The following is a 27,741-nucleotide window of genomic DNA, read 5'->3' as shown; positions in this document are numbered from 1 at the left end:
TCCCTGTGGAACGCTTTCGACACCTTGTAGTCCATGCCCACACGAATTGAGGCTGTTCTGAGGGCAAAAGGGTGCAATTCAATATTAGGAATATTTTGTACACTCAGTGTATATTCCATGTGAAATATAGACTACAGTGCATAATAAAAAGCAACGCAATTATCCAATGTAAACGCAACCTATAAATTGTCACATCTATGGGAGGAAGCGCTTTGAATTGGCCTCGTCCGACAGAATACATGCGCAGTGCGCCGCATGCTGCCTTCTGTAGAGCAGCTGTCCAGGGTTTGGAATTCCAATATGGCAGAGGCTTTGGTCAGTCTTCCTCTCACTAACTTGGAATGGTTTCAAATCGCAAGCAGTCGCGTTTAACCCGAGCACCCATTCATCAAGCATATCCACTGGATCGATGTTACTATAATCTCTGAAGCTACCCTGTCATATATACAGGTAAGAGTTAAAGTGTCTCTATCTTAGATATGAACAATTAAAAAGAAGCGAGGCTGCAATACGCAAGAGTAAGCGCTTTTTGTGGTATACCCCTTGAAACGTTCTCACGCATCACGCATTATGCAGCGTAGTACCTATCCAACTATCGTCTATTAAAAATGTATATATAGGCAATGTCAAATGCCAAAGTAGACTATAGCTACTGCAAGGATTTGAAGTTTATGGCACGGCTGAGAATCAATCAGGCGCTCGAGGCAATTAATGATTAAATAATCAATCATTTTAATGAGAAAGTGATGAGGGCTATACAAATTGTTGCAAAGTAACTTTCAAGTGAAAACATTATGATATTCTGAAGATACACTTGCTGCGATAACTGGTGGCAGGTGGCTAATAAATACGTTGTCATTGCGCTCTTCGTGGTGACAATTGGCTGTATGTAGTATAACAGTATTTTAAAAGTAATGGGACAACATCATTCATGCTGCTTTAGCCGCTTCCCCTAATGGGGTTGCAAGAAAATGTGTTTTTAAATCATCGTAGGGAGCGTCAGCAAGGAACAAGGAGTACTGATCTAGGCTTAACATTCATGGTCATGTGTTTTGGCTCTCTCTTCACATGTTATCAAATAGCTTTTGTTGTTTTTTCTTTCTTCTTAGTTATATGCATGTCGGTTCAAATGAATATCTGACGAAAGGACCCACGTTTCAAGGCAGTGAAATTCGATAGCTTAAAGGAAAAGTGCCTGTAATGAGAAGCAACATTTGGAATTCCTCCTCGTGAAAATTCCGTTTCTGCTGTTTTTTCCTTTCCCCTTGTTTTTAGGCGTAAAGAAGACATGATCACTAGCACCAGTATTTATGGTATGTTGGACTATTTCACTTATTGATTGATTACATGATAACTGGGAGAATTTTCCCGGTGCGTTTATGTTGTGTATGCATGGCTCATCTTAATGTTGAAAAGTTCAACAGTGACGTTGCAATTGCAGCAATAGTTTGTTTTAGAAATACCAATAATAGGTTAGAAAATATCAATCGTTTGTTAAATGCACATAGGTGGTTGTGAATAGCATGTTTACCATGTGGAGGCATTTTATTTAGGAAATGCTGTACTGTGCTAATTTAGTGAGGTATATTGGTTCAAAACTAAAAGTGAACTACTACTAATAATGATAATAATAATAACAATAGTTACAGTATAGCATAATACTGCCACTAGCCTAAAAATGGTAATGATGATACTTAGGCTATTATCAGTTTTACATTGTGAAGAACAAGTTAGTGCGTAACTTCTGTATTTTGCATTAACATTTCGTTTCACACACTATACATCTTTTTTATTTTTGCATGTGTCTGAAATGTATGTATTGTCATATTTTATGCGTCAATTTATCTTTACCAGACGGGAGCTGCTTCCCCTATCCGCATTAACAAAATTATTAGTGGTCGTTTCAGATTAACATAATGTAAAAGTAGTATTTGGGAGTGGGAGACCAGCTCTCATGTCATTGGGGAAGTGATTGCTATATGAGAGATTTCTTCCATGTATTGTTACAAGCTCCAATGTATTTTCTCTCTACTGTTTTGCCTGTCTCTGATGTTCAGAAATTCAACCAATATATTAGACCATTGGCATTAGCTCCAAATTGCACTGTCATGCATCCAGTCGAGTCCAGGGGCATTTACGACTTCATATAGACTTTGCTTATGATCATGAAAGTGTATGGGGCATTAACTCTGTTTGTGTGGTGAAATGAATGGGTAAGTGGCCCATCATGTGTCGATTTATGTATGTTTTATTAATCAGATATTACTTTGTATATGCCATTTCTGATATGGAGTTAATACATTGAAGTAATTTGATACCAGTAAATAACATGCCACATTAATGGGTTCAGTCTGCCTTTACAGACAGCAAAAGATTAGAGCTGGAACAACCTGTGAAGATTCAGTAAAGTTGTAGGCAAATGTGTGAGTTAATCAGTAAGGACAATGATCATCAGCACAACTCCCACATCCTAAAGTGCTGTTTACGACCCCTCATATCTGTCTTGTGTTGTGCTGTCTTTGTACTTTCACTTTTCAACATTATGGGAAACTTTGCTCATTCTTTATTTTATTATCAGAAAATTCACATTCAACATTTTCACATTATTTGTCTACATCAGAATTTGTTACGCTCATTCTATAGCCTACAGGGGCACATATTATGACCCGCTGCAGTCCACAGCCCACCCTGCAAGTGTTAGCAGTTGTTCAGGGTGATACATAGATTTACTCCAGATTTGTACTTAACATTATAATACTGACACATAAGAAATTCAGTTTCAGAACTTCCCCACTGGGCACAGATGTCAGTTCAACGTCTAGTTTTGATTTACATTTGGTTGAGTTTTCAACTAACGTGAATTCAACATGAAATCAACAAAAAATGTCACTTTGTCATCGGATTTAGGTTAAAAGTTGGGTGAAAAAAATACAAAATGGCCTTAAGTTGATTCAACGTCATCGCATAGATTTTCTTTGGTTGAAATGACATGGAAACAACGTTGATTCAACCAGTGTTTACCCATTGGGTCTTGTTTAGCTGTATGAAGTTTTGATACTTAAATTGAACACTTATTTTCTCAATACAAAAAATCAAACATATTTTTGTTCACACTTCTCATTTGAATTCATATGCGAGGGAATTAATAATTAACAGACAGCTGAGATTCCTCTTCAGTAAAACGTACATCACAACCACTCAAATCAAATCAAAGTGTATTGGTTGCGTACACAATTTTGCAAGTGTTATAGCAGGTGCAGCGAAATGCTTGTGTTACTAGCTCCGAAAGTGCAATAGAATGTCTCGCAAATACAATACAAATACACAAATAATCAAAAAATCGAAACAAGACATCAAGAAATGACAGAACGTGTCCAATTAATAATCCTGAGAAGATACTGTATATTAGCATGAGCATGTGTCAGAACCAGAATATAAATACGTGGTGTGTATAGACAGTATATATTTTAGAAAAGAAAGTGGTAGGTACAGTAGTAGGTATATTAGGATGGGCTATGTCAAATATACAGTATACAGTGCGTTCCACATTTTGTTACGTTACAGCCTTATTCTGAAATGGATTACATACATGTTTTTCCTCATCAATCTACACACCCCATAATACCCCATAATGACCAAGTGAAAACAGGTTTTTATATATATTTTTTAGAATGTATTAAAAATAAAAAACAGAAATACCTTATTTATGTAAGTTTTCAGACCCTTTGCTATGAGACTTGAAATTGAGCTCTGGTGCATCCTGTTTACATTGATTATCCTTGAGACGTTTCTACAACTTGATTGGAGTCCACCTGTGGAAAATTCAATTGATTGGACATGATTGGAAAGGCACACACTTCTCTATATAAGGTCCCACAGTTGACAGTGCATGTCAGGGCAAAAGCCAAGCCATGAGGTCGAAGGAATTGTCCGTAGAGCTCCGAGACAGAATTGTGTCGAGGCACAGATCTGGGAAAGGGTACCAAAATATTTCTGCAGCATTGAAGGTCCCCATGAGCACAATGGCCTCTATCATTGTTAAATGGAAGAAGTTTGGAACCACCAAGACTCTTCCTAGAGCCGGCCAAACTGATCAATCGGGGGAGAAGGGCCTTCGTCAGGGAGGTGACCCAGAACCCAATAGTTACTCTGACAGAGCTCCAGAGTTCCTCTGTGGAGATTGGATAACCTTCCAGAAGGACAACCATCTCTGCAGCACTCCACCAATCAGGCCTTTATGTTGGAGTGGCCAGTCAGAAGCCCCTCCTTAGTAAAAAGGCACATGACAGCCCGCTTGGAGTTTGCCAAAAGGCACCTAAAGGACTCTCAGACCATGAGAAACAAGATTCTCTGGTCTGATGAAACCAAGAATGAACTCTTTGGCCTGAATGCCTAGCGTTACGTCTGGAGGAAACCTAGCACCATCCCTATGGTGAAGCATGGTGGTGGCAGCATCATGCTGTGGGGATGTTTTTCAGCAGCAGAGACTGAGAGACTTGTCAGGATCGAGCGAAAGATCAACGGAGCAAAGTACAGAGATCCTTGATGAAAACCTGCTATTGAGCGCTAAGGACCTTAGACTGGGGCGACGATTCACCTTCCAACAGGACAACGACCCTAAGCACACAACCAAGACAACGCAGCAGTGGCTTCGGGACAAGTCTCTGAATGTCCATGAGTGGCCCAGCCAGAGCCCGGACTTGCACCCAATCAAACATCTCTGGACAGGTTTGCGAAGCTTGTAGCGTCGTACCCAAGAATACTTGAGGCTGTAATCCCTGCCAAAGGCGCTTCAACAAAGTGTTGAGTAAAGGGTCTGAATACTTACTGTATGTAAATGTGATATTTCAGATATAATTTTTTTATAAATGTGCAAAGGTTTCGCTTTGTCATTATGGGGTATTGTGTGTAGATTGATGAGGAAAAAATACCATCATTGAGATGTTTATACAACTAGATGTTTTATCAACATTTTTATCAATTCTAGAATAAAGCTGTAACGTAACAAAATGTGGAAAAAGTCAAGATGTCTGAATACTTTCCAAATGCACTGTACATACACAGTGAGTAAACAACAGTATATACATAGAATATGAGGTGACCAGCATTCAATGACTCTACACTGAGTGTACAAAACATGAAGAAAACCTTCCTAATATTGAGTTGCAACTTCTTTTGCCCTCAGAACAGCCTCAATTAGTAAGGCCGAGGACTCTACAACATGTCGAAAGCGTTCCACAGGGATGCTGGCCCATGTTGACTCCAATGCTTCCCACAGTTGTGTGAAGTTAGCTGGATGTCCTTTGGGTGGTGGACCATTCTTTATAGACACGGGAAACAGTTGAGCATGAAAAACCCAGCAGCGTTACAGTTCTTGACACACTCAAACCACAATCCATGTCTCAATTGTCTCAAGCCTTAAAAATCCTTCTTTAACTTGTCTCCTCCCCTTCATCTACACTGATTGAAGTGGATTTAACAAGTGACATCAATTAGGGATCATGTTCCTAATGTTTTGTACACTCAGTGTATATACACGGGGCATTAGTCTCAAGGTGCAGGGTAGAGTACCGGGCAGGTAGCCAGCTAGTGATGTCTGATGGCCTGGAGATATCAAAGCTGTTTTTCACTATCTTGGTCCCAGCTTTGAGGCATTTGCCTGCTAGAAGGTAGCAGAGTGAACAGACCGTGGCTGAGGTCCTTGATTATCTTCTTTGCCTTCCTTTGACACCGAGTGCTGTAAATGTCCTGGAGGGCAAGCAGGGTGCCCCCGGTGATGCTTTTGGGCTGACCGCACCACACTCTGGAGAGCCATGCGGTTGAGGACGGTGCAGTGTTCGTACCAGGCGGTGATGCCACCTGAAAGAATGCTCTCAATGGTGCATCGGTAAAAGATTCTGAGGGTCTTCGGGGCTAGCCGTCCGAGGTTGTAGAGGCGCTGTTATGCCTTCTTCACCACGGTGTTGGTGTGGTGAGACCATTTCAGGTCCTCAGTGATGTGCATGCCAAGGAACTTGAAGCTTTTGACCCTCTCCACTGTGGCCCTGTCGATGTGGATGGGGGCGTGCTCCCTCCTGTGTCTCCTGTAAGTCCACGATCAGCTTCTTTGTTTTTCTGACATTGAGGGAGAGCTTACTTTCCTGGCACCACTCTGCCAGCGCTCTAACCTCCTCCCTGTAGGCTGTCTTTGCTGTAACGTGTTTCCATAAAAGTTTACATGATCATACATGTGATTTAAGGCACTTTGTTTGTATGTATTTCTCAGTGCTTTTTCACATGCCTGATGGTTTTAGGTGAAACTATCTAATTGCATTCAGCACTCCCAAGATGTTGCTGTGTGGTTTTAAAACATGCTTTTTTAAATACATTAACAACTCACATTTTTAGATATAGTTATGAGTACAGTATTGCTAACTTGAGTTATTAGCAGCTGAGGATAGAATAGATAATAATAGAGGACATGGACCTAGTCCCGTTAGCTACTATGTCCTAACGCAGCGCCGGGGCCATAGGCTGCTCATAGGCAATTTTCTTTAGTCATGATTTAACCTTTTGGCTTCTCCAGTGTGTGTGGTAAATTCCCTGACAGGTCTGTTTATTCCTCATTTTATTGCACTTCTGATTGCAATCTAAGCTGTCTGGTTGACATGGATCCTCGTCTTGAGTTTTGTGGTGCGCTTGATGACAGATGCTAACCCTTCCCCTTTTCACCACCCTCTTCACCTGATGCCTGGCATGTTGTCATGTTAGCAGAGTACTTATACGCAAATACTGTAGCATGATATACCATAGCTTTTGATAATGTGACTACACTCTACTTACTACAGACTTGTCGCAATTGTTTTTCATTGCTTCCACATTTCTTGTGGCACACTTCATAATTGTTGTTTTTATATTGGGAAAAATAAAGTATGTAATTGCTGCAATTAGGCAAATGATACTTGCAGTATATATTTTTGAAATGAATAGTTAGTAACTTAATCATAAATAATACAAATGTAATGTACATGGACACACTCCTAAATAGTTTCAATACACATATTTCCATCAGTTTTCTGAATTGATTAAACAAATTGGTGTCACTTAAGAATTTTATTTTATTTTTTTATATATCTTTTTACATTACAACTATGTACATTGTATACAGTATGCATAGGAATCATGTACCAACAGTTAATTGTGCTGCTGCTAAAAGAGGAGTGAAACTGGATAACATCTTTGAAGTCCTCAAAAGGGTTAACGCCGATAAAGCTGTAAGATAGGACATGCGTTTGATCTGAACGCTGCTGACCATTTCTAGTACTGTACAATTCAAATTGTACTTTTCAGCAACCCTTAAGTGAAGAACATAGGCTATATATGCATTCTGGATGGTATACGATACGATACCACCAGTATGTGGACACCTGCGCGTTGAATATCTCATTACAAAATCATGGGCATTAATATGGAGTTGGTCCCCCCTTCACTGCTATGTCAGCCTCTTCTCTTTTGGGAAGGCTTTCCACTAGATGTGGGGTTGACGTCAGGGCTCTGTGCAGCCCAGTCAAGTTCTTCCACACCGATCTCGAGAAACCATTTCTGTATGGACCTCGCTTTGTGCATGGGGGCATTGTCATGCTGAAACAGGAAAGGGTCTTCCCCAAACTGTTGCCACAAAGTTGGAAGCACAGAATCGTTTAAAATCATTGTATGCTGTAGCGTTAAGATTCCCCTTCACTGGAACTAAGGGGCCTAGCCCGAACATTGAAAAACAGCACCAGACCATTATTCCTCCTCAAGCTAACTTTACAGTTATGCATTGGGGCAGGTAGCGTTCTCCTGGCATCCGCCAATCCCAGATTCGTCCGTCGGACTGCCAGATGATGAAGCGTGATTCATCACTCCAGAGAAGGCGTTTCCACTGCTCCAGAGTCCAATGGCGGCGAGCTTTACACCACTCCAGCAGCAATTGGCATTGCTCATGGTGATCTTAGGCTTGTGTGCTGCAGCTCGGCCATGGAAATTCATTTTATGAAGATCCCAACTAACAGTTCTTGTGTGGCCTACCAGCACTTACAGTTGACCGGGGCAGCTATAGCAGGACATACATTTAATGAACTGGCTTGTTGGAAAGGTGGCATGCTATGACAGTGCCACGTTGAAAGTCACTGAGCTCTTCAGTAATTCCATTCTACTGCAAATGTTTGTCTATGGAGATTGCATGGCAGTGTGCTCGATTGTATACACCTGTCAGCAGTGGGTGTGGCGGAAATAATCGAATCCACTAATTTGAAGGGGCGTCCACATACTTTTCTATATATAGTATATTTAAATTCCTTTCCCCTCAGTACATTGTATGATATATACCTCAACATTCTTTCGTCAAACGTTTGTTTTTTAGACAATATTTTTGTTCATCTTCACTCTAGCATTTTCATAATCAACACCATACATTATGATTTATCATACATACTGTATATGCATACGCTTTTACAAGTCATGTAGTTGTATGGTAGGTCCTAGGGATCCCAACCTGTTCTTCAGTAAATCAATAGAGAGAGAGGTGGCGTCAACCTCTGAAATCGAGTCCAGGGCCATAACATACAGTGCCTTCAGAAAGTATTCATACCACTTGACTTAGTCCACATTTTGTTGTGTTAAAGCCTGAATTCAAAATGGATTAAAAATATGTTTTTCTTCTCACGCATTTACACACAAACCCTCAGAATGACAAAGTGAAAACATGTTTTTAGAAATGCAAATTTATTGAAAATGGAATACAAAAATATAATCTACATAACTATTCACACCCTTTTGCTATGACGCTCCAAATTGAGCTCAGGTGCATCCGTTTTCCTTTGATTATCCTTGAGATGTTTTTACAACTTGATTGGAGTCCACCTGTGGCCAATTCCATTGTTTGGACATGATTTAGAAAGAAACACACCTGTCCATGTAAGGTCCCACAGTTGACAGTGCATGTCAGAAGTGTAGGGTCATTGAGGTTGGATGGGGTTTGGAAGGGATTTTTTTGGGGGGGGGATTTGGAAAGGATTTTGGGGATGGGGAGGGTCTATTAGAAGTTAGTAGTACTGAGTTAGGTAGGAGGATTTAGAAATGTTGTAAACCGTGATTAACCACACACTCCAGCACAGTAGGTGGCGACATGCAAACTATACTATGAAGTCCAATGAACTGTCCTTAGAGGTCTGAGGTAGAATTGTGATGAGGCATATATCTGGGGAAGGACATAAAACCATTTCTAGGGTGTTGAAATTTTTCAAGAGCACAGTGGTCTCCATCATTGTTAAATGGGGAAAAATATGGAACTACCCAGACTGCCTAGAGCTGGCCGGTGACCAAACTGAGCAACCGGGCAAGAAAGACCTTGGATAGGGAGGTGACCAAGAACCCAATGACCAATCTGACAGAACTACAGAGTTCCTTGGCTGGGAGATGGGAGAACGTGCCAGAAGGACAACAGACTCTACAGCACTTCACCAATCTGCGGTTTATGGGAGAGTGGCCAGACGGAAGCCACTCCTGAGAAAAAGGCGCATGCCTGGAGTTTGGTCTGATGAGACATAAATTTAACTCTTTGGCCTGAATGCAAAGCGCTATCTCTGGAGAAAAACAGTTACTGCTCATCACCCATCTAACACCATCACTACTGTGAAGCATGGTGGTGGGAGCATCATGCTATTGGGATGTTTTTCAGCGGCAGGGACTGGGAGACTGGTAGGGATAGAGGGAACAATGAATGGAGCCATATACAGGCAAATCCTTGATGAGAACCTACTTCAGAGTGCAAACAAAACTTAGACTGTGGGGCAAAGATTTACTTTCCAACAGGACAATGACCATACAGCCAAAGCAATGCTGGAATGGCTTCAGAACAAGAATGTGAAAGTCCTTGAGTAGCACAGCCAAAGCCGAGACTTGAATCCCATTGAACATCTATGGAAAGACTTGAAGATTGCTGTTCATCGCCTCTCCCCATCTAACTTAACAGAGCTTGAGAAAATCTGCAAGGAAGACGAATGGGAGAAAATCCACAAATCCAGATGTGCAAAGCTGATACAGACATATCCAAGACAACTCAAAGCATAATGAAGCAGTGGATTTTAACATTGTCTGTAGATAAGTCTCTCAGCGAGCTACAGTAAAGGGTGCGTTATGATAAGTGAGGGCTAGAATTGGCTTCAGTGGAAGATGTGACCAGAGCCATTTCCTGTGGGATGGTGTGTGAATAAGACTGACAGTTTTTGTTGTCCTCTAATGGTGACAATTAAAGCAAGCTTGTGACTAACTTAAGTTACTTCTGTGTAAACACCCCCTGGGAGGTCTGTGGGGCTGTTGTAAATTGATGAAACGCTCATCCGTTCAGACAGATACATTTGTCAGTTACTGTAACAAATCCCATTCGGTCTCTCCCATCTCAATTCTAGACAAAGCCTTGCGCAAATGAAATCAGTGCAGGCTTGTCATCTTTAAGCAAATATGTTAAGTGTTGTCTTTCGTGCTTTTCATCTGAAAAGCGAGGGAGACCCCAGGGGAGTGAGACATGCAAATAAGAACAAATCCCATCTCTTCTCAATGCAGCATTCCCCCTCTCCTCTCCAATGCCCCTCTCTCTCTCCCTCTCTCTCTCTGTCTCTTTCGTCTCCCTCATGGCAGCTTGCTATGTTATCTTTGTATGTTTCTCGGGTGCGCTGACAATTCCTCCAGTGATCTAAGTTGGGTTGCTTTAGAAAGTGGAAGCAGCTGTCTGTTGCTATACTGAGAGACGTGTGTGCTCTAATGCAAAGATGAAGGACCATGCATCCTTGACACCCCCTCTCCCCCCTCCCCTCCCACCCCCTATACCATGCCATTTAGACACAGGGACTGTGGGCTCACTGTTGTCCCTTCTTCTTCTTTTCTGACTGACAGCCTATAGACATTTTATAAAATGCATGTGTGTCCATTATCCGTTGCTTGTGCTTAACCTTCATGTCTCCTCCCTTTTGTCCTGTTCATGTATTTATGCATGCATTCTGGATCTAAAGACATGCAGTTCCATTGAGATCCTTGTAAATGTAATACACTCACACAGGGATAACACTGGACATTATCAGACACTTGGCTTTAGATCATTTTTTCCCATGTGGGTTAGTTTAGGCGTATGTTAATTACATAAACTCATAGTGGTATTCATTTGAGTTTAAAAGGCGCTAAGACCATTTCCTTTCGTCTCTCGAAGCCCGTCTTTAAGAGGTTTAACCCCAACTCACATATCTGCTTGACATTTACTGTACATGTTGTGGAAAGAGCAGCGTTTTTCAAACATTTGCTTTGTTCAGTCAATCTGAAGATTACAGTTAGGATTTGACTGTTGTGTTTAGTGTATTTAGAGCCAGATTACCTCTAACCTTACCCTCACCTTAACCCTAGCCATCACCCTTAAAGCCATAACCAGTGGATATAGAAAATAGTAAAATAAGGAACATTTGCACAGAAAATTGTAATACGCATACGTCCTTCAAGAGAATAGTAAAAATGCTTTGCTTTTAGGCATGATACCAGGTAGCAGTCAGTCATTAACCCATAAATTGTTTGACTGACCAAAATGTCCTGATTTATCCTTTTAAATAAATCTTAGTGTTGCACGGTACATTGCGCTTACTTAGTGATAACTTAAAATGCTTTCAAAATTCATACAGCAAGGGTGGTTAATTCAGGCCATGTATGTCATATGGGTAATTTAAATGATTTAATTGGAGTGTAACTCTGCCTTTAAACCCCTTTTCTTGCAATTTGAAACAATGAAATGTAGGTTTTGTTTCATCTCCTTCAAATAATCCTCGCTCTGTCTTTGGACTCATAAAGAGTGGAGGCAGCTCAGAGCCTGTTGGGGATTGGTTAGAATAGACAATCCCCAGGTGTACAAAACTAGGTTTAGCAGTAATGCTTTTAATCTGGACTTGTAGAGGATTCATGTGCATTCATAGATTTTCTTCAGTAATTATCATACCCCCAGTGGCAGCAAGAGAGACGTTTGCCTAAATCACTGATGTCCTCATTACACTGTTTACATTTTAATTAGATTTGCTAAACTTTTGATTTCTAATGGCCATAATGATTGGAGATGTTCTCCTCTTTAGTTCAAGGGAGGAGGAGGCTCCATGCTGATCATACAGTTATACTACACTCGTAGGAGGAGTCTTTTTCTGTTGACAGCTCACCATGCTAGGAAATAGTTTGGTCAAGTGTTTGTGAGGATATTAACAAATGTTTTGCAGGTTTAATCAATGACCCCTCAGCAAGACCAAATGCTTCAAATGTCAGTTTGAGGCCTCTCATGGAGTACTCTTACCAACATGTTTAGGCTAGGGGAATGATTGTGAGAAAAAAATGTAAGTAAGTTTGATATTTTGAAATAACAGTAAATTGTCATTTATTTATAGTTTTGCTCTCGCAGGGACATGTATAGGTAGCTGGATGTGGCTCCTTAAAACAGATCTTGCCATGTGAGGTTGCCTATTGTATGGAAGGAAATGTCATCATTTTGTTCATCATTTTGTTCTTGTACGTAGCTTATCATTGAACAACCTTGAAAAGAGAGCCACTTTTTCCTGCTTCAAGGTTTTCCCTGCATAATGCTGTTAGAGTTTTCTATAGCGATTGAAGCACAAGAGGATAAGCGAAAACTCAATATGTTACTGTACTCAAATTCCACTTGTCTTCTCACAAAACACATGTCGAATATTTCGAGCGAGGCCACCATCCTTGGTAGCTTCCAAGCCCATTCATTCAACAAGTCTGGAACAGAACAGATACTCGACTCAAGATTCTGGTCAAAGCTTAGAATTAACATTTTGTCTCTTTTCAGAGCTAGCTTAAATCTAAACTCACACAATAGTTTACATTGTTTTATTTACAATAATATAACCCATCCTTTGAATGTGAAATGTGAGTGTTTGAAATTCATTGTATTATTCAAAGTTCATATTGCCTTCTTTTCATCTTCGTCAACTTTGAGTTGAATTGCAAATGGTGACATGGAAGGAGTCTACTGTAATTCAGCCTCCATAACCATAATTTGTAAAATGCCAGGTTGATTTATTTTGATTAGAGATTTTACCACAAAAGGCATCAGTAGCTATGTGTAATGTTTCTTACTGACAATATTAGAATAGATTTGCATAATGCCACCGTAGTTTTATAATTACTGTATTGAAAGTAGTTTCTCAATAAAGATATACACGAATATTCAAGAGACCAGGCATGTGTTTGCGTGAATCTGAAAGTCAATGTTTTGGCTGCTTTTGGAAATTCCTTCTGGAATGATGAATAGAGTCATCACGTTGACTGGTTAATTGTCTCAAATTTATATTTTGATGTACCACTAAAGATCACATAAAAGAAGTCAGATCTTAATTAGGAAGATGATCATAGGGAGATGCTTGTTATCAGGGGTGCTCGCTAACTTCCCAATGATTCATTCATCCTCGGCGGAGCCGTGTGGCTGACAGGTTGGCTGGGTGCCAGGGACTGGCAGAGATAACCTTGAGTGCCTGGGAGAGAATGGGTCTGAGGCCTGTCTGCAGGAGAAGAGAGCCGGGGAGGGGAGAAGAGAGGAGAGGGGCTGGTACACTGCCATGGAGGTTTAAGGCGTCAGGCTGCGGGCGGGCGGGCTGAGTGTGTCTGCATTTTCACAGTGATGTTGATGTATCAACCACTGCAGGGGTGCATGGATAAAGGAAGTTGATTGCTACTGGCCCCTGGCGGGGCAGGGGAGCTGTGCTAATGATGCTATTGTAGTTGGATGGGCCGCCAGTGGGGATCTATATCTCATTCGCCTTCTGCACTAGGATTGGCACTGGGCTCTTTAGATGGCCAGAGACATACTCACACCAACCCTGTATCATCCTAGGCTTTTCAAGGAAAATGTCATACATCCGTTTTTCCATTAGCTTTTAGACTAAGTGTCAATCCCATAAGCACTAGGAGATGTATGCTGTGTGTCAAATTTTACAGTAGTTTTTGCAGAGGAAAGATGAGCAAGCGAACAAAGTGGTTTATTGCTCCTTTGTTTTCATAGGTAGAAAAAGCACAGGGAAAAGTTTTGCATGAGCAAATGAAAAGCTGGCTGCTACTTGTTGCCTTTTGATTGATTGATGGTTTATTTTTGTCGTTCCACGCAGCAATAGTATTACGGCAGTATACATGACCATCCCCAGAGGACTGACAGAGATTTATTTTTTAAGATGTTGCACACCACCTACCTCTTACCAACACATTCATCCACTGTTTAGCATGACCCTTTATGGTTTGCCACAACAGGTTACACATCAGTTTGGTTCAAACTAGCTTAAACGTTCCAGAAAGTACATTTGAGTTTCTTACACACATACTTTGGCCGTGACATTTGCTTGTATATGTCAGAATTAACAATTTCCCACTTTGAGATGAAATGTCTGGTGAAACTATAACATCATTAACCCTGGCCAATGTCCTGTGGTTATATTGTGACTAGTGTGATAGACGCAAAGCCAATGTTTATGATCAGATTTGAACAGGTGTATGGGGTCTTTGTCTCCCAACAGACTAGCAGAGTATCCCAGTCTGTTATAAAACAGATCGCCATGGAAAAGCTTGTTTTGGTGTGGCCTATTTGACGGCCCCTCTTAGTTCCACATGGAATTAGATTAATTAAAAGCTGCACTTGTTGCCTGTTGATTGATATGTTTATTTGTCGTCCAACAGCAGCAATATATTACTGACAGTATAATGACCATCCCCAGAGGACTGACATGGATTTTATTTTTTTAAGATGTTGCAAACCACCTCCCTCTTACCAACCACCTTATTCACCTGTTTAAGATGACCCTTTGTTTGCCACGAAAGTACAATCAGTTTGTTTCAAATTAGCTTGAACGTTTCCAGAAAGTACATTTGAGTTTCTACACAATACTTTTGCACGTGACATTTGCTTTTATGTATAGAATTAACAATTTCCCACTTTGAGACTGAAAGTCTTGTGAAATATAACATCTTTACCCTGTCAATGTCCTGTGGTTAGATTGTGTGTGGATAGACACAAAGCCAATGTTTATGGTCAGATTTGAACAGGTGTATGGGTCTTTGTCTCTCTGACAGACTAGCAGAGTATCCCGTGTCTGTTATAGACGATCGCTGGAAAGGCTTGTTTTGTGTGTGGCCTATTTGACAGCCCCTCTTAGTGTCCACATGGAATTAGATTAATTTAAACCTGGAAATAAAATAGTCCTCATGAAGAGTTCAGCATCATCCTGGAGCTTTATGAGGGTTGACACTTATTTTGTGTTCATTATCGGGAAATCACCTCAGGGAGTAGTGTTGACTTTGCGTTGTCTAAAATAGCTGTTACAGTGCACTGTTCCATGCTCTCTGGTTCACTTAGACTCCGGGGCTCGGGGGAGGGAGGTGGAAATACCCAATCAACGTTTTGCTGAGAAACCTTAAACATTGTTTTAATTTTCTCTCTTTCGAAAAGGGAATCAAGTCAGCTAAAGCTTATTTTGGCGGTCTATCCATCTGTAGTATGCTCTGTGTTCTGACCTTTATTCTAGTTAAAGTGGTGCCTGGAGGAAAGTATGGACTCTGAGTAGACTAGGGGACAAACTAATGCCCCCTTTTGGTGTGTAGTTGCCCATATGTGACCCACCACCTGGATTCAGTCCTATTTAGCAACATTTTAAATTGTGTTTTTTACATTGGATAAAAGTAGAGACTCAGAGCTAGAAAATGGTACATCATACTCTGCAGTTGAGGGACAATGGGAAAGTCATTCTGCTTTGAAAGTTGATAAACTTGGAAGCTCACTTTTGAGAAAATGGCCCGTGAATATTTTGGTACACCTACTGGAGAGCTCTTCTTTGTCTACACCCATTCAGCATGGTTCACACCCTTTCAAACCTTAACCCCACCCTTCTCTTTAAGGATTAACAATGTAGTAAACAACCAAAGATTGTAAGACTAAAAGTGGTGAAAGTAGTAGCAAAAGTAGTAAAAATACACTTGATCTAGTCCTTGGCCTATATCCTAATCTGACTTTGGTACAGGTCATGTTGTTCTTCACATTACCGTCTCTGGTAAACACACACTATATCAAATAAGATAATCATTTATTTGTCATATGCACAGGATACAGAAGGTGTAAACGGTACAGTGAAATGGTTACTTGCATAGTGGAGTCTTTTGTTAAGACATGTAGCTAGCTAGCTAAACAATTAACCATAATCCCAACTCTAATGCCGCATTCAAAACAACTGGGAACTCACAAATCTCAGACTACCGACTCCAGTGCGTTCAAAACAACTGGGAACTCTGAAAAAAAATGGCTCCGACTGGGAAAAATCTATTTGAACGGTCATCCAACTCGTAATACCAACTCGGGAACTCTGGCCTTTTTCTAGAGCTCCGACTTTCCGACCTGAAGATCACTGATGTCATGATTTGAGTTCCCAGTTGTTTTGAATGCAGCAATACTACCATGCATGAATCTGCTGGTAGCTGAAGCTAACAAACTAGGTTCAATGTTAGCTAGCTACCTAACATTAGGCTATAACTAGCAATGCAAATGACTTTCTGAGATACAAATAATATTACTGCACAGATCATACACGTAACATTAGCTAGTGAGCCAGGCAGATAATGGTAAAGCGTACTGTTAGCTGGCCAGCTAAAAATACACTTTAACTTGCAATGAAAACTTATTTCTGACAAAATTAGAAACGTATAATATCTGGAAAGGGTCTCTCTCCCTGTCATGGATGCCATGGTTGCCCTTAGTTTGAAGATGTAATCCGGAGACAAGTGTTTTATCTCCGCATTTGGCAATCATCTCTCTGCTTCCACCGGGCATTCCACTGATTTCAAAACTCTGTCAACTTCTTCCGTGACAACGACACCGTTTCTTCCCCACCACTGTCATCAGAAACTCAACAATGTCTGTTTTAATGAAAATGTTTTTACCTAAAACAGGGATTTCCTCATTGTCTGATTGATTTTCAGAATCAGAGAGAGTCCACATGGTACGATCATTGTCCAGAAAGTAGTCCAGCAAAACCTTTTCAGTTCTTTAAGATATCTTTCAATCAAAGCCGCGGTAGAAAGGATTATTCACACATACTGAGCAGCTTATGTTATAGACAGAAGCGAGCTACATGGCAGATCAATCCGACCTCATCTCTCGGCATGTCCAGCCTATCCATTATCTCAGCCAATCATAGCTAGCAGGAAGGTTCCTGTATTTTTCCGTGGCTAAACCAACTAGGCTCGTAATGTAACTATTTTATTCCTATTTACAGATGGCATACAATTTTGTTATTAAGGTACATGAAAGTTCACATGTTCCAGAAGGCATTTCTGCCAAAACATTATTTTTAATAAATAACATTAAAATGCCTCTCCTGTGAAGTAGTAACGTACGACATATGCCTAGCTTTTTGAAACGGGTCACATATTATAATGACCTCATGTATTCTGATATTGTTCATATTCTGTGTTTAGTCAAAAGGAGCAACATGCCAGGTATTGAGACTGGTTAGTTGACTAATCAGCTGATCGCTGTAACTGACCTGTTGTCATCAGTGCATATTGCTAGACCAAAAAGCTAGCTTCCAGTCCGGGGTCTCCAGTTGACTCTTTAGGCAAGGTTATGTTATTCACGTACTATCTCACACTACTTCACTACCTTTTGTATTGTCAAGCCTGAGTATAACCTTTAACCGTCTTTAAATGTAACATTTAAATGTAACAAATGAAAAAATGTGTTAAAATTAGGTAAAAAAACAGGAATCCGTCATCTAAGGGGGGTTCTTACACAAGCAACATTTATAGCCTAAAAATCATCATATTAATATTAATTGAACATTATTAGATTTTTATCAGAACACATGGCATATGTAGATTCAGCCCTATGCCAAACCCTGACTGCATCTGCTCTCCCGCATCTTCAACCGTATCCCCAGAGCCTTCAGCCAGCCCTGTCGTTTCCATTATTCATTCCCAAAGTTTCATGTAGTATGGGAGGCTAGGGGGGGCGAATTTTTTTAGGGTGTCTGACAAAATGTATGTAGAGCGAAGTCACTGCTTTATGCAAAATATGCTCTGCCTTGGGAGGCAGTGGTCTCATGTAGGAGGTGTGAGTGCTTGGACAGGGGATGAGGCATGCATGGTGGCAGCCTGTGTGTGCCTGTCAGTCTGTCACCCAGACCTAATGTTCCTCCCTAGAGGTACCTGAGGGAGACCCGACCAGCACCCAGTCTGCCTCAGCTGCCGGCCATTCGGTGACAATGGTTTCCCACAGAGAGGGGAAGTGTCATTGTATGTATGTAAACTAGTGACAGATGACTGGAGACATGCAGTCCGTAGACACTTGGGCTGAAAGTAAAGTAGTCTTGCTTCTTTGCCTTCTCTCTCTTTCTCCCTCTCCACCCTGGACTAGAGAGAAAAAACATCAAGCTCCACAACCGTGGTGGAATACATTGACAAAGTCAAAGATATGAATAAAAAGGATGCAAATCATTTGGCATGAAAGAGGCATACTATGTGTAGAAGGTTGTGTTCCTTTTTGAAAGCCCTTTGCTAATAATTGCAAACGAGCGAAGGTTTTGTGCGTAGGGCTTCAGGCAACGTTTCTAGGTCAGAGGTCAGGGAGGTCAGTGTTACACTCCCAGCAGCCTCAGTTCAACCCTAGCTCTGGAAATAGAACATGCAACGTCATTGAGCCAGAAGGGATGTGGATTCCAGACCTCAGTGGCCAGAGGTTGCACATGTGGAATCTGCTCGTGTATTTGACGTAAGTGTTTGAAACTTGGAATGCTCCTAGTGGGTTGTTGTTATTTCATGCATGCCCACAACGAACAGCTCGTGATAGCAGAGCACAGAGCGTTCACATATTCTAGAGACTTTATGTTGACTATTCATCAAAGGGACTTGTAGGCCTACCAGCTAAAAGCAGATTTGCTAAACATTAGGCACACTACCTGCAAGTGAGATGAAATGGAATTGATACATCAGAAATTTGTTATGAGGGAAATATATGATCTGTAAAACATTGCCCTGTTGTAGGCTAGTCATCAGAATCTAACAGTGTTTTCTCTCCATAACAAGCTTTCATTCTGAACAACAGAAGGTGAGCTTTTAAGACTGTTTATTGCCCTGGGAGTGCTGGGTCAGGGATAATGGACATAAATCTTCTTGATAAAGCAATGAGGCCCGAGAGGCCATGGTATCTCGTGAAAATGGGTATTGCTAGGGGGCGTTGTTAGACACTGAGTTACATGAACAATATACTGTATCACGGGCCCCAGTGAATTATTGCTTTATTAAAACATATCCACCCACATTTTCATGAAAGAAAGATTATGAAATGTTTCACGAAGATCCTTCTGCAAATCACTGTTCAGTTACTAAGCAAAGCTACTAACAATACACCAATGTAGGACTGCAATACGTAGGAGCGTAGAGTTTAAACAATTGCTCATGAAACCCCATCATTGCTCCACCCATACAACCTCAAATGCCCACTACCATTCTCACAGTAAAAATCATTGTAGAACGAGTAACTAGCTAGCTTCAATTCTGCTATCACTATATTTATTTGTGGCAAAATCAAATCAAACAGCAGTGAACTGTTCCACTATTGTGAATACTCTCGCAAGTAACTTATTTACATTAAGGTGAACTGCTAGTGCTGTTTTTCTGTCAGCTTGATATTATGGTTCGGAATTAATCACCATTAATGAGCAGACATCTGTTGCAACCAACATAAATGGACATGACAGAGAGGGATGGCGAGCAGTTCAAAGCCTTGGTGTTACTTAATTAGATGGCACAGCATCGTCTTTTGCATGAACAACTTTGTCTGCATTTGATCATTCTTAAAATATGATCGCACCGCACGTGATGTCTCGGGCTCACAGGCTAGGAGCCATGTGTATGTACTGTATTACCAAGGTATGTTTTCTGATGTGACTGTCTGCCGGTGGAAAAAAATCCATCAGATCTGATGAGATCCTGCACCTTCGAGCATGCCCATGCCAAGCTCTTTATATACTGCTATTGTGCTATTTTTAGGTTCAAACGATATAAAGAGCCAATTCACATTTGAGCAATGGGTGACTGTAGGTTGTGTATATTGATGATTGGGATTTGTTTCTTAATAGAACTGTGTCTAATTAATTAGCCTTTAATTGGGAGAAGACAGAACATGCAAATGCAGTACACTCTGATTCGATCGTTATTTAAACTGCATAAATAACTGTACATCGGCGTCTACTTAATGTAATATCCTCGTTCTTTGTAGCATTTTGCCTTTCGCTTTAAGTAGTAATCAGAACAGGTCATTATGGTGTGTGGAAACAATACATCCAATGGATTAAGGATAAAAGCCACTGAAAATCCTCAGAAATAAGAAAGAAACATTTAGTCTCTCAATTATTATCGTTGACCATTATTTATTTTACAATATCTGTTTTAAGTCCAAAAGCAGGGATTAGAATCAAAGTTTCACCCCGATCCATTGCTCCAAACCCTCATGTCAGAAATTAACTTAGACCACTAATTTCCCAATGTGTAAAGGAATGTTCTGGAACATTTAATTATACTGAAGCTTCTTGGATCATTTCCTCCAAATCACTGTCCTCAAAGCGGGCCGCCCCCTCCCTGTCATCAGCACCGCCCACACTGGTTGACACTGGGCCTCACTGGACAACAATCAGACACAATCAGTCGCCACCAGCAGCCCAATCAGCAGTTTATTGCCAATGGCCTCCATTTATGGCCATTAAACTGACCAATGATCAATGTAAACCAGTGAAGCCTATTGTAAATGTGCTACAGTAAGTGAGAGATACCAAATCACACCAGTTCCATGGGTTAACTTTTCTCACTTTTATTGTCTGAGATAATATTGAAAAGCCTGCAATACTCTTGATTCTGGATTCACTTGAGATTTCTTAGAGAGCTTTTGGCAAATAACACCCTAATTTGTTTTGATTGGCCACTTGATTAATTTAGATTGATAGTGTTCTAGCGATGATAAGACAATGAAGATGAACAGCACTGATGTACCCATTATGTATTGGATGTTTAGTCCACATAGGGCGCCTATCAAAGTCAAATGTGTTTACACTGCTTATCACTGCATGTTTGTCAGTTGCTTGTTTTCTCCCCTTCTTTGCTCAACTCAACTTTTTCTTCACAATTACTGTACATAGCTTAGAGTTATTTATTTAGTCTCTGTAGCCAGCAACACACCATCCTGCATCCCACTGCTGGCTTGCTGCTGGAAGTGGCGTTGGAGGGCCAGTAGGAGGCAATCTTTCCTCTGGTCTAAAAAAAATACCTCAATGCCCCAGGGCTGTGATTGGGGACATTGCCCTGTGTAGGGTGCTGTCTTTCGGATGGGACATTAAACGGGTGTCCTGACTCTCTGTGGTCACTAAAGATCCCATGGCACTTATCGTAAGAGTAGGGGTGTTAACCCCGGTGTCCTGGCTAAATTCTCTATCTGGCCCTCGTACCATCACAGTCACCTAATCATCCCCAGCTTGCAATTGGCTCATTCGTCCTCTCCCCTGTAACTATTCCCCAGGTCGTTGCTGTAAATGAGAATGTGCTCTCAGTCAACTTACCTGGTAAAATAAGGGTTAAATAAATAAATAAAACCAATACTGGGGTGACAGCTGAATCCAGGCAGTGAGATTTCATGCGCGGATAAATAGAGCTGTCTTATTCAGGAGGACCATCCAGCACAATGGGAATGCCAAGTTTTACTGAGGCTATGATGTGTTTTCACCATGAGACTTCTGATTAGCTTTGTTAGTCACTGTATTTGTCTCTCCACCCCCTGAATAACCATGACATATTCTCGGCTGTAGGAAATGAACTATATCCACAATAAACACCAGGGCAGATTGACAGACAAAATGACGTCAATGATAGGAGGTAAAAAACAGCAGTGAACTGAGTGACACATGGTACACATAGTAATCAGATTCTTTGGTACTGTAACTGTACTCCCCTCGCCACAGAGCACTTACTGGGCGGTGTTTGCCGGTGGGCGAACCAATCTCCCAGACAGAGCTCTCCTTGTAAAAGTTTCCCTTTATAGCTTCCCTACTTCACTTCAGTAACTTTATTACAGTATAGCTGAGCAAGTTCTATTTCATATTGACCTAAGATTGCTTCAGTTGTCTCATTTCACCTTTTGTCTGGCCTGTGCTGGAGAAATGACCTTCCTCCAGACCGGCAGTCGATGGTGACCATGCTTCAGGGGAAGTTAGTTGTGGCGACAGACAAAGTTCCTTTCTTGGTACGTTTAATCAGATATTTTCAATTAGTCTTCTATTTAAACCCATAATTGTCGTATAGATAGGAGGTCATTGAATAAAACAATAGCCTTGACTTCCTTTGTATTAAAGACACCCATTTTAATTGTTACCTTTATTACTGGCCCGTCTATATCAATTTCAGTACAAAGGCCTCTTGTTTGATGTACTTTCTGTAATTTCTGCATGAGTTGGATAGCAGTAACTCCCCCTACAAGTGAAACGTGCTGACTTGTATTGTTGGCATAGCTAAATGTAATTTGTTCTGTCCATCATAGAAGATAGGATCTATTCCAGCATTATCAAACTGCTTGGATGCCTTTTCCTTAAACAAGAGCAGAGTTCACTTTAAACACCCTAAGGTTGATGTCCGTGCCCCCTTGGAAATACAATTAGCATAATACAAAAATCCCTAGTTTAAGCTAGGGCCCAAATTTTTTTTTGTATTGGATGCCTCTCAATCCACCGCATTCGCCTATGTCGCACTTCCGTATCTGCGGTGAAAGGTGACAGAGCTAGAGCTGTGTGATGACCCCTCTATGGAAAGATGAGACACTCACGAACACGTACATGTCGGTTGTTTTGCTCTAGAAGACTCATCTGAAGGTCGCCCGGTACCACTTGAAAAGAATTATGGAAGTATATATGGAGACTGTTTAGTGCCGAAAATAAGGGGTTAAATAAATGTAAAAAAAAAAATGTTTCCAGATCTTTCTTATATCTTATATCTCTCAAACTTCCTTTAGATTTTTTGGGGGGACTGACTATCTGTTGTTCCGTGTAGTGAATCTGTTATTCAATGCATTTGTATGGGCTACTAGCAGTAAGACCAAAAATACATCCTTATCAAATCATTTTTAAATATTTGTTTGGATACTTCAAGTGGTCTTAAAATTCAAAAGAAAAAAGAAAAATGATCCTTGATATGACCTTCTTAAAACAATTCCATATAGCTTAGTTGAACCCCCTCCCCCGGATTAGATAGGGCTTAGACAACAACAAAAAAAGAACAACAAAAAAAAGGGGAAAGATGAGTTAGCAATGTTGTGTTACACAGTGTGGATGGGATGTGTAGCAGAGAGAAAGGGAGCTGCTGACCAGGGGTCGTTACTTTAGTCTTTAAACTGAGTTGTGTTTGCGGAGCACCTAGCAGAGAAATAACACACCCCAGTCCGTCACTAGAGAGAGGAGACGTCCTGAAATTCAGACGTCCTCTGCTGAAATGCCTGTCAAAATAGAACTACGTGGACACTGAGGACTCAGAGTACACGCACTGGGGATTAGATATATAAATATTGTTTACATTTTTTTTTACTGGTTGATAAACACAAGTAGATTAGTAGTTTGTTACTCTGCCAAGACCGCAGATAGATGTTTTACATCAACGTTACGTTAGCAGGAATCAGATTATCATTACTGGCGAGATCTGACGTCTCGCCAACAGTTTTAGTCTGTTGTAAAGTCTAATGGGTGGAAGTGTGAAGTAATCACAGTAGTGAATGGGACCAGTGAACAAGATAATCTGTTCATTTCCAACATGGCCGGCCTATTGGTTTGTGAATCAAATGACTGGCTCGTCATGCCATTAAACCGCTGAAATGCAGTAAAAATCTGCTAAGTGGTAAATGTGATAAGCACCCAGAATGCTTGCATTCTTCCTCCTAATTTTTCCACCAGTTCACAGCTCTCTTTATTGGACACATCCTTATGGGGATAGGACTTTTGGGACTGGGTATGGGGGCGTTGGTGAGAGAGTGGATTTTGGTCAATGAGCCTTAGTGTAGCAAGGTCGCCTTCCTCAGCTCCTCTCCTTTGAAGTGTGTAAGTGATCCCTTAGGAGGAGACTTGCAAAACCACTGCAGAGTACATTTTAAACAATAACTACCATTATATCATTCTTCAGCTAACAGGCCATTTGAGTATTGAATTGTATCCTACTGTAAGTTGTCCTTATTGTATTTATTCTCCATACAAGAACATTGCATTGTTCTCAGTTTCTGTGTTGAGGGCTGTTGGTTTTGCATGTCTGAGGATTTAGCTGTAGAGGTAGCCTTGCTTGTCTCTTGGCCTCAAGAGTCATAGTATAATGAGCATCTCTGACAGCTCAGAAACCCTCCCAACCCCATGATTTTGAACTACATCAGAAAATGTAAATATATTTATATGTATGTATGTAAGCAAACTAAAACTATCAAAGAATTCATTTGGAATCAATACATTTGAACATTCCTTCCTTGATAATTCAGAGTAGAAGTAGTGTTCGCACTTGGTACATTGAACCATCCTCTGCCCTCGCGCGCTCTAACAGCATGTTTGATGCCTCTAAGCTCCGGTGAGTTTGTTTACAAATGACAGATCAATATGTTGTTATTATACTGTCTGTAGTTCAGATGTCAGCCCAGATAAGTTTCTCCTGAGAAGCACCTCTAGTCTCCGTTGTTAACAGAGAGCTTTCCAGCTGTTTTCTTTAATCAGACAGCGGCGCTAATGTCAGAAGAAAATTAGAAAAGTTTCCTAATACATGTTACCAGTGGTGATTTTAGCATGAACATTTTGGTGGGGCAAATTGCCATTTTTTTTTTTTTGATGCATGCAGGCTAAGCCACTACACAACAAAGCACAACACTAAACAATATATATATTGCACTATAACGGTGACAAACGGTGCCCACGAACTGTTAGGGCCTACAGAAAGCTCTCCCAACAGCAAAGCTTTCTTTTCAGCACCTTGGAGTGAATCCTTACCACTGCTACACCTAGCTATCAGCGGAGCCTTGTCTGGCAGCGAAACGATTCATTCAGCCTCATTTACTGCCTTTAAAAAATACATAGCTGATATGGCTGACTCACTTAAACAAATGTGGTTTCTGCTGACAATTGAGATGTGTAAACTGTGGCATTAATTCACAACGAGTGGATAAGAGGCAATCCGAAATTTCGATTAAGACATTAATGATCGAGCTAGGACGGACATAGTCAATGTAACGATTTGTTCAGCACTTTTTAAATGTACAGGGACAGAATTCAGAACATGGGCCATTCTTACAGTATTCCCTCTGTACACCAAGTCAGAACCGTAGGATAATTTTTTGTTTTATTTATCCGTTATTTTACCAGGTAAGTTGACTGAGAACACATTCTCATTTACAGCAACAACCTGGGGAATAGTTACAGGGGAGAGGAGGGGGATGAATGAGCCAATTGTAAACTGGGGAATATTAGGTGACCGTGATGGTTTGAGGGCCAGATTGGGAATTTAGCCAGGACACCAGAGTTAACACCCCTACTCTTACAATAAGTGCCATGGGATCTTTAATGACCTCAGAGAGTCAGGACACCCATTTAACATCCTATCTGAAAGACAGCACCCTACACAGGGAAGTGGGATATTTCTTTAGACCAGAGGAAAGAATGCCTCCTACTGGCCCCCCAACACCACTTCCAGCAGCATCTGGTCTCCCATCCAGGAACTGACCAGGACCAAACCTACTTAGCTTCAGAAGCAAGCCAGCAGTTGTATGTACGCAGGGTGGTATGCTGCTGATAAAGGGTAAATAAAGGGGACATATAAGCAGACAATGAAAGCTCTTACAATATTCAATGATTCCATTTCCCTAAAACAGGCTATAGGCTACATGTCCACCACCAAGTCAGAACAGTAGGCTATATTATGAAGGGGAAAGTGACCAAATTATTTGGGTGAGGCACATGGGCTACTAACAGCTTACTACACAACATACACTTAGTATTACTGTCTTAGTTACAGTATACATATCTCCCTGGCATATTACATCATTTATGTAGCAGCATGCAATACATTGTTGTACTCACCTTGTTGTGCTGTGTTCGCTTGAACAGGAAGGTTTCGCAGCGGTCCTTCTTGTGGGCTCTAGAAAGAGGCCCGAAATCCTGACTTGGAATTCCGAGTTGGATGACCGTATAAAAATATTTTCTGTATTTTCCCAGCTGGAGCTAGTTTTATCCGAGTTCCCAGTTGTCTTGAACGCGGCAGAAGTCATTCTGGATTGACAGCATGGCCAACGTATTCAAACTTTTCTATCCCATGGCGTTACCTCCTTTTTCGGGATATTCAATTGGTAGTTACGATCTTGTCTCATCGCTGCAACTCCCCTACAGACTTGGCGAAGGTCGAGAGCCGCACTGTTTCTTGACACACTGTTTGCTTAACCTGGAAGCCAGCCGCACCAATGTGTCAAAGGAAACACTGTCGAACTGGCTGCAGTTGCCCGGAGTCACTAGAGCACGATGAGACAAAGACATCCCGGCCAGCCAAACCTTCCCCTAACCCGGACGACGCTGGGCCAATTGTGCGCCACCTCATGCGTCTCCCGGTCACAGCCTGGGATTGAACCCGGGGCTGCAGTGGCGCCTTAACATTCATTGTTGAATTTGTGATTTCCAACTTGTTGTGTAATGTTTATGTCCAATGGCCGATGAGCACCGATACAATTTATCTATAATTTCTTATCATATGACAAGGATTGAAAAGGATTTGAATGTATGATGTTGACATGATCGGTCCAATCAAAGCTACGTGATTTGACGTAATTTTATCTGTGGCCAATGACCTTGAGCCTTCTTGGATGGGCACTAAGTATATGGCAGCACCCAATGGTCAAAGCTCTACTTGTAGATTTTGTGGTGACGTAGTGTCCCCATGAGTGACAGAATGAGCCAATCATGGCGCAACTAGAGAACATGACCAACCCCTACTCTCCGTATTTTCCGCTGGCTGGCCCACCACCACAGAAAGCACTGAGCTAGGCTGAAACACCTGCATTTTGGAGCTGCCTTACTCAAGAAAGCAAAAAAGAGACCATGTTTGTATGCGGCTTTATTAACTCAATGATTGTTTTGTTTTTTTACATTGTTTGCAAACTTATATGTGACACGTATTAATAACATGCAAATCAGGTGGGGCAGAGAACCCCACCTGCCCTGAATGATGTGACGCCACTGCATGTTACGTAATGATAACAACATGGTATATGTCAGCACAGAATGGTTGGGAATATAGAGTAGCCTGTTTGACAATGTGTTGTCATATATATTTATAACATGATTCAGTTGATGTGTGAACATTTAAATCTTCCCATGACATCTACAGAGGAAGAATACACAGCATCGGCTGATCAGTGACTTTGAGCGTAAACACTAGCTTTATAGAGATTGGTCCTAATATGAGGACAAACTTAAGCTTTTGCTGGGTTCTGCCCTTCAGGGCCGTGCACAGACCTTTCAGTGGTAAGGTGCTCAAAATGCCCCCCCCCCACCCAATATTTATTTGAGCAACAACACAGGGTGGGCTATCAGCTGAACATTGATGTTGATGATTGATGTAAATCTGCTAGTTAACTTGCTCGATTTACTTTAATGA

At 41.1% G+C, this 27,741-nt stretch overlaps 1 protein-coding gene across 2 annotated transcripts in view; it reads left to right on the top strand.

Annotated features, from left to right (window-relative positions):
- Positions 1–312: 312 nt before the first annotated feature.
- The window catches only part of LOC111959421 (fidgetin-like), a 40,532-nt gene continuing 13,103 nt past the window's right edge, over positions 313–27,741 (top strand). Inside the window, exons 1-2 of one of the 2 annotated variants that reach the window (XM_023980948.2) lie at positions 313–450; positions 1,276–1,313. In XM_023980948.2, coding sequence (XP_023836716.1) covers positions 1,289–1,313 — 25 coding nt within the window. In that variant the 5' untranslated portion in view covers positions 313–450; positions 1,276–1,288. The remainder of the gene's footprint in view (positions 451–1,275; positions 1,314–27,741) is intronic. The other variant, XM_023980949.2, reaches the window with a different exon arrangement.

Source organism: Salvelinus sp. IW2-2015, linkage group LG36 (genome assembly GCF_002910315.2).
Source record: "Salvelinus sp. IW2-2015 linkage group LG36, ASM291031v2, whole genome shotgun sequence".
Taxonomy (NCBI): domain Eukaryota; kingdom Metazoa; phylum Chordata; class Actinopteri; order Salmoniformes; family Salmonidae; genus Salvelinus; species Salvelinus sp. IW2-2015.
This window is presented reverse-complemented; position numbering and strand designations above follow the sequence as displayed.